The sequence below is a fragment of the Uloborus diversus genome, chromosome 2, assembly GCF_026930045.1.
Source record: "Uloborus diversus isolate 005 chromosome 2, Udiv.v.3.1, whole genome shotgun sequence".
Classification (NCBI taxonomy): Eukaryota; Metazoa; Arthropoda; class Arachnida; order Araneae; family Uloboridae; genus Uloborus; species Uloborus diversus.
In genome coordinates this window covers 153,898,744-153,920,429 of record NC_072732.1, presented here as the reverse complement: position 1 = coordinate 153,920,429, position 21,686 = coordinate 153,898,744, and the positions used below count along the sequence as shown (strand labels likewise).

The window sequence follows — 21,686 nt, the reverse complement described above, 5'->3', positions numbered from 1 at the left end:
ATTCTAGTGATGACTAATTGTACACAATAGGTTTAATGTGTATTTATATCAATTTCCATGCATAACATGCGAAAAGAAAACATAAATTAATTTCCTGTTCTGTTTATAAAAAGGAGCTGGCTTTGATAGTCTTTTGGCAATTTTTCTCTTTAGTTTTTTACAGAGCATTAGCGCATCCATGATCACTTGTGTCATTTTCATGATAGAATCTTCCTTCACCAACAAATCAGAAAGATCAATTCTATTGTCTTGGAATGGCTCAAAATTTTCAATGTTAACATCTTTGGTTGTGTCTCACCGGTGTTGGTGTCTTCGTTGATTTTGGCCTCCTTTGTCACTCCTAAAAGCTCTTCTTCCAGTGAGCTTTTACCAGTGAGCTACTGTGTGAGTTTAATAACTTTACTTCTGGAAAGAGCTCTGGAACCAATCGCATAAAATGTTTCCAGTGGCTTAAGCTCGATTATTAGCACGATAAAATGCAGTTTATTACGTGTAATCTGCAATCTTTAGGAGTTTGGATTTTGAAAGAGGGAAAAATTTTATCTGTTTGCATTGCCACATCTGCCTAAAACTGAAACTCATCCGCGGGTAAAATAAAATAAAGGTGTCAAATCTAGGGTTCCCAATCCCGAATCCCGCATGATATTTTGCGGGATTAATCCCATGGAATTGAGAACTGAATCCCGCAAAGAGTTTCCAAGCAACCATTTTCTAACTTTTGCCATCCATAGAACACAAGTTTTAGAAGTATCATCTGAAGTTTTAATCACCTTCCTGTATATCTGCAAGAAGAGCAAGAAAAACCCTGAAACTTGGACTTTAAAAAAAATTGAGAGACTGTATAGTATTACAGAGTGCAAGATCGGATCGAGTAGCTTGAATGCAATGTGTGAACGCTTCTGTAAACTTAAGGAATGCTTTCAAAACCTTGAACTTACTAAAAATGCCCAATATTTTTTCCAAAAAAGAAAGCAATGAAAACTTGACATAATTTTTTATTCATGCCTATCTGTAGACAGTGCTTGCTAATGTCTTTATCACTGTGAAACTAATATTATAAATGTGGGTAGTACTTTGAAATTTATGTTGGATGGATTAGCTAAGCAATTTTCAATATTCGGCACAACTCTAAAAGAGGTGACAGAAACTTGGATGAATCACTAGATGACCCACTTGCATGACATTGCAGAACATTAAGCTGCTTAAGTTTTTATTGCCTCTTTAAAGTGAGAGGTAAAATTAGCAAAGTTATTCAAAAACTTTAATTGAGACTGCAACCCAATCGGTGTTCACCTCCTGCTGTAATGAAGCAACAAAGCAAGTTAAATTGGATAGAGTAATACACAAACCAAACAGACATTGTTTTCGTCCGAAGTTGTTTAGCAAAAACCTCCAACATGACCCCCATAAGAAAATAAAAATCTATTTTAGATGGTGTTAAGTTTACAAGGATCTTTTGCTAAAAGTCCACAATTATTTTAATCTCGATAAAACCAACTGAAGGGGAGCCACATCACGACTTTTCATCAAGTTCATTATTTTTGTGCAGAAATATTTTCCCATCCCATAAGTTATGCTTTGTTATGACGCATTGGACTTTTTTAAAGCACACTTATGCATACCAAATTGTAGTCACTAATTGAGATGTGACTCTGTAGTTCGAGATAATTACTAATTAATGTAACAAAAGCAATCCTTCCTAAAAAACACAACTTTTTCCGTTTGAAATAAAAATTTAACTTTTCTTACCTAAAATGTAACTTTTTTGACGTAAAAATTTTAACTATTAGAAGAATAATGTCAATCCCGTGGGGCTGATTTTGTCGTGGGATTGGAAACTCTAGTAAAATCTTAAATCACGTTTAATTGAAACCTCATAAAATAAACTCGGGTCATTTTATGTCAAATCAACACCCTGATTCAGACTTGATGTCTCAGATTTTCATGATTTTTGTTATGCAGTAACATATCATAGACTTACGAAAAAATACCAAATTTCAGTTATGTAGCACAATTATTTTTGCAGTTATTAATTTTTAATGTTCAAATTTTTATGAAAAATTTTCCTGTTTTCTCACATTTAGATGCCTATAGGCTGGCAACCAGTCATGATATATACCTAGGAGTGGTCTCATTTTAAAACTGTTGAATGGGGATTTAATATGGTATGCCACAAAAAAAGGGTTACAATTTGAAAAAAATTGAAAATTTTAAAATAAATTTTAAAATTTTATTTTTTGAAAAAGTGGCAATATAATTTGTTTTTAATGTTCAAATATAGTTTGTTACATTTTAATACATATAGCAAAATGCCATCATATGATCTCAATGGGATCAGGAGATACAGGGCTTCAGAAATACAGGTATTGTGAAAAATACCATATTTAGTATGGTTTATTTTGAATAGTTCATTGAATGAAACAAGCAACACATTACAATGAAATAAGCAGTGGCTAGTTTACAATTTTCAATAGAGAAAGGTCACATAGACACCAGGGGTGCCCCCCTAAGAGCAAGGGCGCAGGCGCACCTCCCTAAATATTGTGACCCCCCTGAAAAGCAAAAGCCCCCAAAAAAGTAAAAAATACCCCCACAAACATCCTCATAAAAATTTCAATGCCATGACCCCCCCCCCTCCACAGGTGGGCATCCCAGAAGATACTTAGCATTAAAAATCCAATGTCATGAGTAGTGTTTAGGGTCAACACATTATTTCATGGAGGCTTCAATCATTGGAAGATACCCAGGCATCTGTTCATTCCCTTTTCTTGCATGGGAGTGATTTCTGCAATTTTTAAATATTAATAACTTTAAAAATAATTGTGTTATATAATTGAAATTTGGTATTTTTTCTAAGTCTATGATACTGCATACCAAAAATCATGAAAATCTATGACATCAATTCTGAAAATCTCCCAAAATTGCATTGATTTGACATGGAATGACCCACCCGCGTAAAACGAGGATCTACTGTGATATACGTCAAAAAGTAATGGAATATATGCTAAATTATCATTTCTTAGCCCAGAAAGAGATTTTTTTTATGATTAAAAAGTGTCGTATTTAAGAAATAACTCATTATAATTGAAATAGTTTGTTACTCTTACTAGTCGAATAAAATTGGTTCCCTAAGCCCACAATTCCAAGGAGAAATTTCTTTAATGTTTATGGGAAAACCCCAGGGTAAAATATATACATTCGAGTGTGCTTAATGGAACAGCCAATTTGCCTCCGAAAATTATTCTATGCGGGATATTCCATTATCCTAAATCGAAATAATTTGGTAGACTGAAAATTTATTTCATGAAGCAGCAGGGTTGGCAAGGTTTTGGACACTAAGGTAAAAACCCTGGTGTTTACCGTCCTGTCCAAAACCCTAGTGTCCAAAACTGTCCGAAAGTGTCCAAAACTATATTTTAAGAAAAATAGTATTGTGTGAGAAAACATCAAAAAATAGCATAAAATGTATCAAAGTAATGTTTTATATTGAACATTTATTCAATGAGAACATTCAACTTACTTATGCAGCTGATTTTAATCTAGTTGCATAGGAGTTGAATTCTTGATAAAAATTTCAATTTTTAGGCAAAAGTTTATTTATTTTTGATAATAGGAACAAAATTTCTCTATGTTTATGCATGTGTGCAAATGAAAGCAGGGTTGGCAAGTTTTTTACCATCCTGTTCAAAACCCTTGTGCCCGAAAATGTCCAAAACTATTTCTTGAGAAAATATCAAAAACAGAACAAAAAGTGTCAAAATTATTTTATTGACTATTTAATATATTTATTCAATGTGAACATTCAGGTGTAAATATATATGTAACTTATTTATGCAGCTGATTTTAATCTAGTTAAGTAGAAATTAAATTCTTCATTAAAAATTTCAATTTGTATGCAGGAGTTTTTTTTTTTTTTTTTTTGCATAAACTAAATTTTTTGACATTTATGCATGTGTGCAAAAGAAAGTGTTCAAAATATAGTGCAATAATTGACTTAAATGCAATAAATTACAATTTTTTTTAGTTACAGAATGTATATTAAAAACGTAAACTAAAAAAAGAATAGCACAAGTTTTATAATATAAGTGTTGAATCATCAATTTCTCGTTCTTTAATCTATGATTTAAAAAATGATTTTTGTTAAAAAATCATGTAAAACTTATTTGCAAAAACCATTTAAAAAATTTAGCTTTTTTCTTACACCTAAATATTGTACATTTAATAATATTCCTTTGCGTTATGAATGGAACTGAAATTAGTTGTCTTGGTAGTGTTGAATTTCCTTTCAAAACTCTACCAACTGTTAAATAAGTTTTTGTGAAAAAGTTATTGGCAATTTTTTTTAAGTAAAATGTTTTTTTTAAATGAACATTTTGAAGAATATAAATATTATCAAATACTGATTAATTAAACCTCATTAATATCTTTATTTATGCATCATAAATATTGCAGTGAAAACGAATTGATTAGATTACACCCCTTTAACATAGTTTTGGACAGTTTAAGGCAGTTTCGGACACTTTTGGACAGTTTTGGACGGTAAAAACCACCTGTCCTGTCCTAAACCAGTTTTGGACAGTCCAAAACCCAACCCTGTGAAGCAGGATATTCTTTTAATCAATTTTCCAATAAGCGGGCACAGCTCTAATTGTTCTCGTTTTTTTTTTTTTTTTTGCATTCTACTAGGCAACATTTTAACTTGGTAAAAAAAAATTTAGGTACACATTTACCCTGCTGAGCAGTCATTTTATTTTTCAAAATGCCAAACAATGTGTTTATAGTAAGTGATAAACTTTTTTCTAGAGAAACTACAGGAAGAGCTGTGGAAAAATTTTATTTGAAATTGATAGAAAAAGAATCACATGACTTCCTTTTACCCCAATTTATTGTCATTTCACCATTACTGGCAATTTTAATGTGATTCAATAGAAAACTCTCTAAATATCACCAACAGTGGCCAAATTGAAATCAGATTTTAAATTAAAAAAAAAAATCCCCTAATTTGTTTTTAGAAACATTTAGAGGACAGACAATTTTTTGAATTAGAAGCCCTAAAAATGCAGTTAAAACAATTCTTTAGAAAGCCGTCAGCATAAAAATGATCTAACAAACAACGACTAATCTATGAATCTCTATTTACCCTTTTAGAGGCGTTTCACAATAACTAAGTCAGGGGCGGACTGGCCCTAAAATTGTTATGTGGAAAAATATTGTCGGCCCTACCCAAAAAAGTTTGGCAGTATTTTTCCGAACGCAAAAAGTTTCTAGGGGGATTTTTTCATCAATTAAAAAAAAAAGAGGGGCCATATGTAGTTTTTGTTTAAAGTCATGTTTTTATTTTTTTTTTTGTTCGTTTGTAATGTGTTTATCTTGTAAGTGGGGTATAGAATATCTCCAATTTTAGGGTGTTCGCGGGTTTTTTCCACGGAGAAAATTTTGAAAAAAAAGGTCTAAACTTCTGCATTTTGAAGCTTTATAAGGGGTAATTGGTACAAAAAAATATCCAGTAAAAAAAGAGATGAACAAATCTTTTTTTTAAAAGTTTCTTTTGCAAATTAAGATAATAAAACTTGATTTTTGTTCGAAAAAATCAATAACAGCCAGTGGCGGCGCTAGGCATCGGCGACTGCCAACAGCCTCGCAAAATTCCCAGAAGTTTTAAGAAATTTCCATGCTTTCAATTGAAGCTCTTATTAAATACAACAGACACAAAAGTAATCAAAGTAATGCTTGAAAGGGAGACTGCACAGAGCCAGCCTTAGCAAATCCGAAGCCAGATTGGAGAATTCTGTTGGATCCTTTTACAATATGATTGTACAATTGAGCAGTGCCTGTTCGTCGATTTTTCCGAAGCGGGTAAAGCTTTGAACCATCCGTCTTCCTTCAAATTTCTACATCACGTTTCATTTATTTTTAAAAATGAGTGAAATTCATTTTAAAAAGAAATCGTTGAATTAAAAATATTCAATAATTACAGATTATTGATCAGCTAACTCTACTCCCATCACCCACGTCCTATTTCTTTTCTTTTTTTCGTAGTTACGTTAAAAATAAGAAAATATTCAAAATGCTACTCCTCCGCCCCCCCTCCCCATACACACATCAAAGGCATTATATAATATCTGAAATTTCGTTTCTAGGTCTTCAATTTCGCGATATTTTCAGCTAAAATCCCCCAAATACTCAATAACATTGAAAATCGCTTAAAATTGCATTTTGGAGCTTTAATTTTAAAAATTACCTAGCCTAATATTACAAAATATGGCCTTACAATCTCGTTTTTAAGGCTTGAATTTCAGAAAATATTTGGGCAAGGGTCCCCATACCGCCTTTCTTTTATATCATAAGCAATTAGGTTTTTCAAATTGCACTAACAAAAAGTTTAAGTGGAATGGCTCCTAAGTATAAAATATTGCTTAAGCTTTAAGAATCATAATTTTCAGAATGTTTCCCGGAAAGACCTCCAGAACCTCCTTCCCGTAAAATCTTCAAAGTTTGTCTAAAATTCTGTTTTTGAAACTTCAACTTCGAGAACTTGCAGGGGGCAGGAGGAATAGATTTCGACCTATTTTTTTTAAAAAGAGAATCGATCGGGGACAGGCTCTGACCCTAAAATCAATAAATATGGCCTATAATTGCGTTTTAAGGCTTCAATTTTTAGAAATTTCCACTGAGACCCTTGCACCTTTTTTCCTCTAACATTGGCGAAGAACGCCTAAAATGGCATTTTTAAACTAAAAATTTCAAAAATTTTCCGGGGGAGAACCCCCCGGGACTCCTTTTTTTATGAGGTCATTTTCCCCCTTCAAAGTGCCTCCCTCCTCCACCCCCAAAACCAAAAAAAAAAAAAAAAATATCTTTGATTGTTTGATTGCACTACTTGCCACGAATAGGTTTTGTCATAGCAATTAAAAAGTGAATTGGAAACTAAGGGCCAATTGTTAGTAAAACAAAATAATTCTACGAATTCAATTATTTGTCTGAGAATATTTTATGATTAAAATAAGGGCCTCGCAAAACTGCATCGCAGACATCTACTTTTGCTCTCGCGCCGCCACTGATAACAATCTTCTACAGACAGAAAGAGTGAGGGAGGAGAAAAGACAATGCCCTGTTACTGGCACACATCAGGTTTCGGTACAATAAATTTTTGGTCACTCCTCAAATACAACAACGAATTAAATACAAACCGATCAATAGTAAAAAATGCTTTAAAAGAAATGGTGTACAGATTTCGAAAATAAGGAATGAGAAAGTAACATATTACCCATTTTAACTATTCTTAATTCAAACACTTGTCTCCCTCCGTAACAAGATACGTCAATAGTTTGGCAAGGAAAGCGTGACCATTGGAAGAGTAAAATGATCTATCAACATCCTCCCCCCCCCCCATTACAGTTCTGACTGACTCTAAAAACACGAGAACAGCCCAGGGTCTTAGAACGACCGGCCCAGCTAAAACTTTTTTTTTTCCGAAATAGAATTGATTAAAACGGTACGTAAATGTTGAAAAAATATAACGGCCTAAGTTAGGTACGGCCCATGTGGAATTTTCCACATCTCCCACATGGCCAGTCCGCCCCTGAACTAAGTTACTTATTACAACTCCAGGAATTTAAGTTAGATAACTTCAATATTTTCCCACAAATAACATCGCCAACTTTATAAATGTGGTTGACTTCTTTTAGTAGCATCATGCTTTCTCGCGTGTAATTGTGGCAATGTATTCTGAAACAAGATTTCAGTCAAAGAATAGATTTGATTGTAATTGTGATTTAAAAACAATTATCTAATAAAATATTAGATGATATGGAATTGTTGTAAAATACAGAAAGAGGGGAAATAGGAAACGGTTATAAATTAATTAAATAATGATAAATGAATCAAGTGTAGTTGTAAAAAATTGGCTTCAAATATTCTGGCACCATCAGATGGCAGTAGGCAGTGTTTTTGTTTTACGGATAACGGAAAATAAGTTTAACAAAATAAGAAAAAAAGAAAGATGACTTTTTTTGTGCTGATTTGTGGGGAATTTCTTTGTAACTCTTGCTATATATAGAGTAAATTTAATTTAAAATATATTGATATTTCAATGCTGATATTTTTCAGAAAAGTCTTAAATACATTTTGAATGTCACTCAACACCCCCCACCCCACACTACTGTGTTTGATAGATTAAATAGTATAAAATATGTAAGGATTTCAGTATATATTTTTTAGGAACTCTTAAATGCATTTATGGTATCACCCCCCCCCCCCAGCAAGATGTCAGCGCGAATGCTTACCCCATCCCTCCCCATAGTTATGCTACTCTGTTTGATAGATTAAATATAATTTAAAATTTTGGGTGGATTTTCAGAACTGAAGTATCTATGTTTTTCATAAACTCTTAAATCCAATTTGGTATCATCTCTCTTCCAGAAGGTGTCCCCCCAGCACAAGCACCCCATTCCCGTGGTGATGCAACTGCATTTGATAAAATAAATATATTTTTAAATATTACGGGAAATTTTCTAAATTAAAATATTTACTTTTTCAAAAAATTTCAATTCCACTGAGGATGTCACTCCTGTGACAGGTGAAACCCCAGGCATTTGGAGTCTTTCTATATCAGCTTGTTGAGGAAGTCATTTTTTTGCAAGCAAAGTTTTTCTTAATAGTTACATTTGTGCTTTGCATTTGATTTCTCCTCTGCTTCTTTTTCTCTTGCTGTTACAAGATACAAGAGATTTTGATTTGTTATAACTACCAAATTTGTCTCCTTATTTGGTACTCTAAGGATTTGTATTAATTTGTTTCTGTGGTTCTTGATATGCCCCATAAATGCTGACATAGTTTATCTTCAAAGCTGGACTTCATTTGCAAGCCAAATGGACGTGATACTTACAATCAGAGCTGTGGAGTCGGACTGATTTTGGGGTAAAGGAGTCGGAGTCTTTAGAAAACATGTCGACTCTGGGCTTCTTTTTTTCTTTCCTTTTCACTGACTCTCCTAGCATTTTTTAAAAACTGACTACCAATTGGTTCAACTACATGTATTAAAAGATACTAATGAGAAAATAACTGTCATTATGGCAATCAGCTAGCTTGAATGCTTACCGAACTTTTTGTAGCCGTCCCCTAGTTTGCTTGCTTTTTAACTTAACTAATAGCAACTGTCAGCAAACGGTTTTGTTGCCTAACATTGAATAGTAAAAGAAATGTAACAAATTAGTAAGTCGAGGCCCGTATCTAAGGTTGAAACGTTTAAGTGTGATCGGCAAAGTCAAAGAAGTTCTGGTGCAAAAGCACGAATCCAAAAGATTCGATGAAATAATCTAATGTTTTTTTCTTTATTAAGACTATTTCTATAAGCTTGGTTCTCACTAAAAAGTATGGAACAAAATAAGTGTTAATGATTTTTTGATTACAACCCTCAATAATTGCAGTTAATCTTAAAATCTTCATATTAAGGTTAACTCTAAAGCAGCCAGTAAAATTTAAATTAAAAATTTAGTGAAGAAGAAATATAGATATAGTAAAAGCTATTTGCACAAATTTGTATACCGCCACGTTTTGTGTAAAATCAGCTCCTGACGTATATGTGCCCTAATTTCGTTGAAATTTTATTGATGAAATATAATTTAAAATATATTCGCAAAAATTTTCAAGATTAAACTATTTATATTTTTTATAAACTCTGAAATTAACTTTGGGTGTCATCTACCAGATAGGTGTCACCTGGGGCAAACCACCCCCTCTCAAGAACTTGGATTTAGAAAAAAAGCTTTTTTTTTTTCTCAAGTTACAGCTTTCAAAAATTGAAAGCACACGGTTTGATCAATATCTATTTGTTAGACATTAAAGGGGGGCAAATTACAGATAATTCTTTTCAAATTTTTTAAAAGGAATTTTTTAGTCATCTCACTTTTTAACTCGTAACTATTGGAAAATTTGATTTTTAAATTGAATTTCTAACGTTGTATGGCATCTTGGCTTTACAATAAAAAACAAAATGCAAAATTTTCATAAAAAGGAATTAATATTTCAGTCTCTGTTTAGAGGTTTTTCCCCTTCCCTTGAAGGGAGAGAGGGAGTTGAAAAAATACAGTTAAAAATTTTTTAAAAAATCCAGAGTCGGTCGTTTCAAAATCCAGGAGTCGGGGTCGGAGTCTGGCATTTTCCTTCAGACTCCATAGCTCTGCTTACAATAACAATTGAATATGATACATCATCCAATGTTGCCCTTGGAGCATTAGGGCAATTCCATGGTGTCGGACCTAAAAAATGAAGAAAAATTTATCAGTTTTAATTCTATTTACCAAATGTAGTTCCGAAATTATTAAATTTATTTACAAGATACTGCATCCCACTGAATAAAAAATCATGTTAGTTTTTCAAAATAGATCCCTAAAGTATAAATTAAAAAATTTTAAAGAGTTGGTGTCGGATGTTAACACACAAATAGTAAAATTGATGGTTCCCTTGAAAATTATTAAAAGTCTGAATTGGCTTATATTTTAATTTTAAAAACAGCTTAATTCTAAAGTATACTTATGATTGAAGCATTTTTCACAGTTTTCAAATGATATTATAAAGAATAAAATTATTTAAAAAATATTTTTAGCTTGGTGTCGGACGTAAATTTTCCGTGTCGGACGTAATTTGTTCATATTGGGCATAAACTATTGCTCTTAAACGTAAACACATAACAATGATTACAGTTATAAATATGTAAATTATAGGTTACATATACGGAAACAAAATTTAGCAAGTAAATTCAAAAGTAGGGTTGATTGGGGGAAGTGGGACACTGGGTAAGTGGTTAACCCCCAAAACTGAAATATGCATATGGATCTGAAAAATATTTTTTGGCGAGTTTAAGCAGCATTTTTCAAAGAAGTGTTTCCCGGTTAGAATTAAGTTTTTTTATGATCATTAAACATTCATGTACAGTTTAACTTACAGTGTATCATACTGCAATCAGAATTTTTGAATAAAATATTGTTAAAAACTTTTAGAGGAGGGACTCCACTTACCCCGTAAAATTTCGCTTTAAGAGATCCCACACTATGGGGTAAGTGGTTCCCCCCATAACTGAGGATTTGAAAATCAAAAACAAATCTGATGAAATATTTGTATTAGTGAAATACAAGACAACGATGATGACTTAGTAGGAATTGATAGTTCAGCTACAGAAGCTGGTGATTAGTTATTTGTGAAATTTACCTGAAAGAAAACCATCAAGATTTATATGGGTTGAATGTTGATAATGGTTCTTCCTTAGCAAACTTTACATAGATGCAGTCATTTAGTGTTTCCAATCCCATTTTCCACTTAAGTTTTGGCAAATTTTCCAAAATTGATCTTAATCAACTGTATTATGTTCATTCAACACACCTTTTCTCAAAATGGGTCCTACTTACCCCTATCAATCCTAAATGTATATACAGTAAATTCATTAAATTGTTTTTTATGCATGTTTAACTTTGAAATTAAAGGCAAAAAAAGGAGAAACACATTTGAAAACATATGTCGTTTAAAAGAATGTAACAGTGTCGGACGTAAATGGTGTTGAACGTTAAAAAAATTTTACGTCCGACACCTAGATTTTAGAAAAAAAAAATCACTTGTTATAAAATGAAAATAGGTTACATCAATGAGATTGAAAATCTTGCTTTGTACCCAAAAATACATGTATGTAGGTTTTAAAATTATTGGCTCAGCATAATTAATTGCACATTTTGGTGTCGGAAGTAAAACACTTGATGTACCCCAGAGGAATTCTTTTACAAATCAAAATGAATTATATTTTGACATTTTTGCAACATCAGCAGCACTACATTGTATCTTTAAATGGTTATTCATCTCAATTCATAATATTAGTATGTATTTTTTGGAAAAAATATAACTTCTGTGAGATTCGCCAAATATGGTTTGAAAATACTCAAGATGTTGACCTTAGTGTAACCTCCTGTATCTTATTTATAACTGAAGTCATCAAATTTTAGACAGGCATTTCAAAATATACAACTCTTTACCTTTAAAATGATACCGTAGTTGTTTTGAAACTTTAATTTTAAAAATTTGATCATCTGGTTGACCTTATCATGGAATTGCCAATTAACATTTCTTTTTGAAAGAGAGTTTGGCAGGGGTACCTACCTTGGGAGGGGGGGGGAGGGGCTCATGGCACAGACTGCGCCATTAAAATTTTTAAGGAATATTTTTTTAGTTTCTAGGGGGGAACTCCTGATTTGGGAGCAGTCTTCGTGATACTGGGGGGTGGATGCGTCCTTGCCCGTAGGGGTGGGTAGACTTAAGGGGATATCACACGAGAGAAATTACGGGACATCGCAACCGCAATAGAAACCGTCAATGCTATCTGGAACTGGTTTTTCGGGCGGGAAGTTGCCTACAGGGTTACCGCCGGTTGCCATTTTTTAGCTTATATCCATGTGCTTGCGCTTGTTCATCGCTTTTCGTCAATTCCGCATTTGGTTATCACACTGCGTCGCGTTAATTTGACACTTATGGATGAAATTAGTAATCAAATACTTAATGCAGCTCTTGCAGCTTTAATTGTATGTGGATTTGTCAAAAGATGGCAAAAAAAAGGGGGAAATGATCAAGGCAATGATTTCAGAGCTAGAGCCAAGGGCACCCATATATGGGGGCAAGGGGGGGGGAGCTTGAGCCCCCCTTTGAAATTAGAACTTCCTTGTTTTTGGTACTTTTTTCTTTGCAAAAATGTGAAAAAAAAAATTCTCCAGCCATTTATGAATAAGTTATTAAAAATGTCAAATTTTAATGACTCAAATCTGTCCTGAAATCAGTTTCCACGTGGAAAATATTCATCTAAACCACGAGGAAAATATTTGAGCTCTCCCCCCCCCCCCTTGCAACTTTTCATATGGGCGCCCATGGCTAGAGCATCAATTATTATTTCATGCAGTCACCAAAGCTCCTCCTGTTAAATTTATATTTGAGTTTTAACATTAATTTGTAGAACTTATGGTGAAAATTTCAGAAAAACAAAAATTTTATTACTATTAATTGAATGTTTGATTTAAAGTGATACTCTTGTTACATTTAAAGAAGACATACAGAATATATGACTTCTCTAGGCTTATTTTTCCCATAACTACTAAATAAAATCTTAATTTTAGAAAGGAATTATTAGTCGCTTGTTGACAGGTAAGAAAAAAATTTAACTCTAACAAATTATACCTAATTTCATAACTAAAAACAAACATGAAAAATTCAAAAAAAAAAAAAAAGCCAGCAAACTCTGATCAATAGGTCTTTCATAGTTATTTTTTTAAACTTCGAGTTTATTGGATGTGCTAACTCTTTAACCTACACAGATATAATACCACTAGATACATATTGCACACAGGAAAATGTGTGGCCGAGTTTATTAAAATAGTTCCAGACATTTAAAAATAAAATGACTCAATAAAAAAAAATGTGATGAAACGATGAAGCGCAAAAAGCCAGTATTATTTAATGTACAATTTTGAAACTTTTTAAAAACATTCTTTTAATCGATTAATAAAATCATTAAAATTTCAGTTAAATATGCTACGCGTAAATAACTGGGATTGCAGACTGAACTCTCATAATTTGAGCTGCAAAACAGTTTAACAATCAGAATCTTGCCTAGTAACGTTAAAAAGTTGGGAAAATTAAAACTTTTCATAATATTCTAGATTTTTATTGTACAATAGATGTTTGCCCTACATGCTACTATACACCAATCTGTATAGTATGATGGAAATTTCATTTTATTATAAAAAACTAATATAATGAATATTATTATCAAAGTAATAAATTTAAAAAACACTGTAGGGGAATGTGGGGCAAAGTGTACTTACTTTTAGTTAACTTACTTTTTTCAAAATGAACAAATTAGAAATTCCTTCTGAAATAAAGTACACGTGTTACTACACAGTCAAAATATTACTAAATAGTTGGCGCTAAAAGTAGAGTAAATAATTCACCATTTCACTTTGCCTTACATTCCCCTACATTTCAAGTATTTTTAAATGTAACATACTGTATGTACCCATCAGTTTGAATTAAAAAAAAAGTACAGCTTCAATGCTATGATTTTTAAAAAGGAATTTTCACTTAACTTTTTCAAGGAAAAAATTTACTGTAATTGTTCAAGTATCAGAATGGGGTGGTTTCCTCCAGTCAAAAGTAGTACTTCTAGTCACTAAAATTGATAGAATAAGAAAAAAAAAAAAATTATAATTTGGACCCAGAAAATACTTTCATTTTCCCAACCGTTATTTTTTAATTAATTTTTTTAAATGACCGATTTTTCAAACAAGGCGTGGTCTTGATGACGCCAAAAATGATGCACTTTGCCGCATCTTTCACCACGTTTCCACGTTATGATAATCAAGAAGCGAATTAAAATTGCACTCTACGCTTGCTATCAACCCTATCGTTGCCAATACACAAGAGTAAAGATGCGAATTAAATATTTTGCTCTATGAATGGCAACACGAAATGACATTTCATCATTTGTGACGTCACACGACAGAAATATAAACAATGAAAGCGCAACGATTTAAGTAATTTTTTAAAAATATTAAACAAAAACAAATTGTTTAAAAAAATGGTCAAATCCTATGTTTTTAAGCATGCTCTTTCAGAAAAAAATACGTTTAAAATTTTGGAAACGACCCCATTGTAACATTTGTGCAAAACAATTTTCAAAAACCCAATGAAACGAAAAGCACCAATATAAATTAAGAAATGCATAAAAATCGCACTGATGTTAACTAACATATAAGTAGCAATTTAAATTCAAAATCAGATGCAAAACCAAAGGTTAAATGTCGCTCATCCGTTTTTTTAAGTGTAACTGAAAATTTTTGAAACATAAAATAAATAGAACAATAAAAAGGAATTCCCACATTTCTGTCGCCACGATTGCAAAAGTATTTTCCAGTGATGCTGCCTGACGTCACGAAATCCCAGCGCCCAGATTGGTTCCTTCGTAACTTGCCCAGAATTAAAGGCAATTTTTTTCTAGCGGAGGAAAAAATTTGCCCCTATACGAGCAACTGCGAATTTCCATAGCACACGAGAATTTTGGAGCAATCGTTTGTGGAAGTGAGTAGAAAAACCAGTTACGGTTGCTATTGCGGTTGCGATATCCTGTAATTTCTCTCGTGTGATATCCCCTTTAGATAAAATGACAAGCTTTCTGCGAACACAAATCCTAACTGGAAAATTTTCTGCAAACAATTATTTTGCCTAATTCAACCTTGAATAAAGAATTAAATTTATATTCAAATATGAAAAAGACAAAAAAAAAAGTGCTTTAAATCGTTTAATTTTTTTTTATAATAACATATTGTTTATGCTTTATTTTTCACCAACTGCCAAAACCTGCCAAAACCAATTTTTTTTCACACAAGTGCTTTAATATTTTTTCAAAAAAAGGAGGTCAACTTCAACAGCATAATGGTTATTCATCTCAATTCATAATATTAGTGTGTATTTTTTGGAAAAAATAGAACTTCTTTGAGAGTCGCTAAATATGGTTTGAAAATACTCAAGATGTTGACCTCAGTTTAACCTCCTGTATCTTATTTATAACTGAAATCATCAAATTTTAGATGACTTCAGTCATCTAAAATTTGATGTCAACTGCAAACTTCAACAGAAATTTACAGGGATTTATTTAAATTTTTTAAAAAATTAACGTTAGCAGTTTAAAAAAATTTCTGCAGAGCCAAAAATTTTCTTCGAACGCTATTCGCGCTTTTGTCTATACTATGCAAGACTGGGGGTGGGCACCCCTGAGTTTGGCACAGAAAGGATTAGTTAAAGTTAATTCTGATATTATCTACATAGAAATAAATAAGAAAAATGCCTAAAATATCAGAAAATATAGTGATTTAAGAATTACCCCAGTAAACTGAGGTATTAATCAATATATCTTTAATACCAACTTCTTTAAAAAAGAAGAAAAATTTTATGCAGATAATGAAACTTGGTGACAGTGGTGGCCACTAAGTTTTACTAAAACTTAGACTTAGAAAAATTTTAGTCTTAACGTTTATCATAGAAGTGCTTTTTCAACCTTGAAGACTTCAGCTGGTTTATTTTGCTTCAATGACCAAATACTTCTAAATTAAATGCAGTTGAATCTCGATAACTCGAAGTTTATAACTCGAGTATTCCTTTAGCTCAAAGTTTTCATCAGGCCCCAAACTCTTGAGACTGCTGAGGAAACTTCCCATAACTCGAACTACCAATAACTTGGAACATTTTAGCCAGTCCCTTGCGACTTCAAGTTATCGAGAGTTGTTTATATATATTTTACAGGGTGTCCTTGCACCTGGAAAATCATGGGGAATCATGGATTTCAACTATGACTGAATTTGGTAATAAAAAGTCAGGATTTTCAGCAAAAAAAAAATTTTTTTTTAAGTATATTAAATTTTTCTGAGAAAAAACATCATGCATTTAAATATTTACCTAATGTTATTTTTTCCCATAAAAGAAAGGGAAATTCACGACAATTTCTTTTTCACAAAAATAAAGAAGATTCACAAAAATATTTTGCTTTTTCACATTATGTGGACCCCCCCCCCCCCCCAAAAAAAAAAAAAAAAAAAACTATGTGCATACATGATGATAGTTTTAATAAGAAGTAAATCATTGGAGTAATTTTATTAATGCACAAATTTGTAGACATATTGCAAACTACTTATCTTTTGAGTGTTACGAGAGTTCTGTTGAGTGTTCATTTTCAATGCATCAATTTATTCACATGGTGGTTTCTTAAAATTTCCAATAAGCTATAGAATAAGCTGTGCTTTAAATTGAAATGTTATATGTTTAGAAAATATTGTTCATTTTGCTGTTTTATTAAGCTTTCATGTAATATTTTAGGTATGTAAAAATCAGACGGCCCCCTTACATATACCAGTCTAACAACTGGAGCCCCTGAGTGAATGGGTTAGGCGTATAAAAGAATTGTGGCTGGCAGAGTGGCAGGAGCTCGGATGAGCAGGATAGGAATGAGAGATTCCGATGGCGAAGGGCAGTCCAGAGATGGTAATGCCATTCAACATCAGTCTTCGTTCGGATTCGAAAATTTTGAAGTGGCAAACCAACAGCGTCGTAGGCCACGAAGGGGCCAGCTGCAAAAGAATGAAGATGAAGAAGAGAAACCTGAAGCAAAAGCATTTATGTGCATGCAACCCGGATGTCCACGGACTTTTTCTTCTAGGTTTAAGCTGGTTAGACACATACTCATTCACTCAGGGGAGCGACGATTTCAGTGCACGAGCTGCGGCCGTCGTTTCCACAGGAAGGATCACTTGAAGAATCATTTGCAAGTTCACAACCCAAATAAAATTTTGCACTCCTGTGAATTATGTCAGAAAACATATTGCTCACTACTATCATATCGAAAGCACATTGCTCTTCATGCAGCAGAAGCTGGGGATCTCGTGTGCAAGCTGTGCGGAAAGATGCTGGCGGATCGAGAAGGTATCATGCATCATCTTAAAGTTCATACCGGATCGAGGACATTACGTGGTCCTAGTGAAAGAAAGTTTCCTTGTGATCGTTGTGATAGATCTTTTTTCACCAAGAAAGATGTGAAGCGTCATCTTGTAGTTCATACAGGAAAGCGCGATTTTGTGTGTCAGTTTTGTCCTCAGCGGTTTGGACGTAAAGATCATCTTGTGCGCCACACAAAGAAAAGTCACATGAATAATTCCAACAACGCTACTGCAATAGACCCCATTAGAAAATATGAGCCCCCACCATCCGTGCAACCTGACACGAATCACAATCACAAAAGTGGACCGATGATCGTACCATCTCCTCTTCCCGATATGTCTGGTCTTGTGATACCCACACCAGTTTCCTCAATGATGGATGGACCAGTACTAGATGCAATAAAACCAGAATCTGGTTATGTTCCTCCTCCGCAACCGAGCCTGGTGCAGTCAAATTATGGTTTAAATTCACTTCCCACTGAAAATGGTCAGAGTTTATCCAGGTTTACCGAACCTTCTCTGTTGCCTGTATCGCAATACTTGCCAATGACACCATCTTATCCTACTGTGACACCAATTATGCCTCATCACTACATCAACATGTCTACCTCAAATAATATATTATCTGACCTTTTACCTCCTATGTCAATGGCTCCATCCTTTACCTCGTCATTGTCATTGGATGTGGGGAATTCTTCATTACCCCATTTCAATCAAGCATTTCAATAAATGCTCTGGTGTTACTTTGTTGGAAAAAAATATGTGCCTTACTTTCCCAATTTTTTATTACAAATGTGAGTATGGAATAGATAAATAATAGTAATTAATCATGTTTTTCAGCCATGTTTTCACCCTTTCAATCAAAAGCTGGCCTTTATGTGATTTTTTTAATTGCAAAAGTTTTTATTTTCATGGTTTTATGCTATCATCTTGTTTTATTGCGGGTTTGATAGTCAGATCTGTACATTCCACAGATCCATGTAAATGAATTAGTCTGGGTTCAAAGAATTATCATTAAGTGCCACTTAAAACTAAATTTTGATTTACAGTTATACGTTTGTAAACAAAAAACTTCTTTTGTGTTTAATTTAAAATTTAACTGTGGTTTTAAACCTGTAGTACTCCTTCTTCCATTAGGACATGAAGGTTTGAACGATTTAATTTTTTGAAATTAATGCTAAATCTATTAGTGACTTTTCCATCAGTTGGATGCATATTTTTAACATATATGAGTTTAAAATGTATTGCAAAAAGGTAATATTTGGTCAAGATAAACTTAAAAGAGATAAAACCCCTATTAGTACACTACCGGTTCTGAATCAAAATCATTTAGTTAGTTATTTGACAAGAAATAGTACAGTTCATATATTGAAACTTTTATGCCTAGATTGTAATTTTTTTACAAATTAAAAGGCATTTGTAAAAGTTTGAACTATTAGTCTGCGCATGCAGTAAAAAACAGTATTAAAGCAATAAATTTTTAATTATTTCACATTTATGTACTAATTGCTATTAAATATGACACCATTCTAAAGAAAGAATTTATCAAATATATGGCACTGGCTAAAAACTAAATTTTCATGAGTATGAACATTATTTCTTCTGTTATTTTAAAAGGATTACATATGTCTGGCTTTTTGTAATTCTTTTAAATAATAAGGTTTCAAATTTTTGATAAATTATAGTGGCAGATTTTATGGTTTCCTAATATTAGCTATAGAAAATGGATGATTTTTGCATAGCTATAGATTATACAGTCATTTTTTTTCATTGAAAGAAATATATATTCCTTAAGTTTTTATGGAAAAACTGAACAGTGTCATGAGCAAAAGTGTTCACAAATGTATTAGCTCTATTGCTGCAATTTCAAAGTATAATATAGAGTACTATTTAAATATTTTAGTCAAATATTTCTTTGAAAAATAGATTTTATATATTTTTGTATATTGTTCAATATGCAATCAGAGAAAGTCATGCTTGTGTGTCCTGATCTGTTATATTTACAAACATATAATATATAATGTTACGTAGGAAATGCCACTTCTGTCTTTGTTTTCTTGCATTTTTTAAACAAGTGTGAATTTTCACCTAAGAATTATTTTCTGATTAGTACTCTACATTGGCACCATGCGTAAGTTATTCATCTGTTTTTTTGATCACAAAATTGTAAAATTGCATTCGTTCCGTTTGATTTTCTTAAGTAAAGGTAAGGGTGCAGAAAAATTTCCAAGCTTAAAATGTCCCTAAAATATGAAATTTTTACCCAAAATTTCCCCAAACTGTATTTGTCATATTTAATGTGTTATTTTTGTGAGAAAACTTCGCAGTAGTATTCAGCATAAATATGTTTGATAGCCTTAATCAATGTCAGTTGTCAAATTTCTTACATAAATTGACAATATGTGAAAATTAAAAGGCTTAACGGGTTAAAAGACGAATATCAATTCAATACATAGTTCTTAATTTCTTAAAAACTTGAGCTTCTCTGTATGACATCAAAATTGTTTTCCTAAAATGCATGTTTTTTTTTTTTTTGGTGAAAATTCAACTCACCCTCCCGACATAGTTCAGGCAGATTTTGTATCCCTGAGTTGAAGCATTTAGTTCTGTTACAATCGCTACAGAAGGGATTTTTTTTTAAGAACAAAAGAACTTGTAATTGTACCTTACAAACAGTTGCTTTCAGCAATAGTAAAACATAGTATTACACATCTCAAACACTTTCTTGCCTCTATTCTGAGCTTGAAAAAAGACTTTGTCATGGAATTAATTATCCATTCTTAATTCATGTTTGAAAAAATTATTGTTTAGGCATGCAAGTGATATTTTTGGTTAAACCTTGTGGATAGAAATACTACTTTGTAAGAAAAAGTTCTCATAAATTATACTGATCAAATGAACTCAGATAAGCCCTAGTTTCAAAGTGCTTCTCTATGCACGTTGAAACGTTTTGCTCAACTTAAACATTTTTATTGAGTTAACAACATAGTCTTTTTCATGGTTGATCTAGTTTTTAAAAAAATGTGAAAATATTGTTCTCTAATATATTCTGGAGCTTAATCATAGGTTAATCTTAAGACAGTCTGGTATTGTAATTTTAGTCATTTGAAAGGGAAGAACTAGTTGTCTTCTTCAAAGCCAAAATTGACCTTAGAAAAAAGTCCTATGAAGCTCTTGCATGGTGATATCCATTGAGAATAGATAAAAAGTATGATGAAGCCGTCGATTCTTGAAGCAAGGATCTGGACTTATCCCTCTAATTAATTTCTGCTCTAATCTAATATCTAATTCTGCCATATGAATAAAGGGTTTCACTGTCTATTGGTTTATCTGCTCTACCTTATTTAATATATGTTTTTTCATAGTGTGATATTTGTATAAATTAAAAACTTAGGATTGTTTTAGAAAAAGGGTTATCGTAACTGGTAGAAAAGGAAACACCAAGTTTAATGGTACATATGTATTTAAATAACAAAACTATTTCTTAATTTGGTAGAAGACATAGGGTAATATAGAGAACTAAGAAAAGAGACATGAAAAAAAAAGTTTTAACTGCTAAAAATGGTTTGAATTATCTCATCATGAATAACTGTTGAACAATTTTCATCACCATATTAGCATGACTTTCTTTGGCATATTTTGCATTCTGGATAAGTATATGTGTTTGTTTTTGTCATTTTATGCTGAGAAAGCACTGCCAAATAGTTACCTCATTACTACTGTGATAATTAAGCTCAAATAGTGACTAGTGAACAATGTAATTTCGATTTTTTTTTTCTTTTGAATATATTTAGATATTATGAAGTCAAAGTTTATAGTACAAATGCAATATATAAGTGTAGTACAAATATTTTTATATGTCCTGAAATAATTTTATTAAATAAAGGCATTGAGAAATTTGCCTTTTAATGAAATATATTACATTAATTAAAGCATTTGTGATGTATGAAATGTTACAAATATAGCTATTATACTGTCATCACCATATGTGTTCATTTATGGGATTTTTTTTTTTTTTTAGATGCTTATTTTATTTACTTAATTTTTACTTCCAGTTGAGAGAGAATTAAATTTATATAGATGTTGATTTCATGTAATATCATCATCATACTAGTGCCATTCGAGGCTTATGGAATAAAATGGATTTAAATGAAGGTGTATTCAACTTAC

At 32.2% G+C, this 21,686-nt stretch overlaps 1 protein-coding gene across 1 annotated transcript; it reads left to right on the top strand.

Annotated features, from left to right (window-relative positions):
• Positions 1-16,909: 16,909 nt before the first annotated feature.
• On the top strand, positions 16,910-18,245 carry LOC129217435 (zinc finger protein PLAGL1-like). Its single transcript, XM_054851732.1, has one exon. The coding sequence runs from the start codon at positions 17,013-17,015 to the stop codon at positions 18,243-18,245; it is 1,233 nt and encodes a 410-aa protein (XP_054707707.1). The 5' UTR covers positions 16,910-17,012.
• Positions 18,246-21,686: the final 3,441 nt, after the last annotated feature.

Excerpts from the sequence above, each read along its gene's own strand:
- LOC129217435 (XM_054851732.1), top strand. The coding sequence starts at position 17,013 with ATGAGCAGGATAGGAATGAGAGATTCCGATGGCGAAGGGCAGTCCAGA.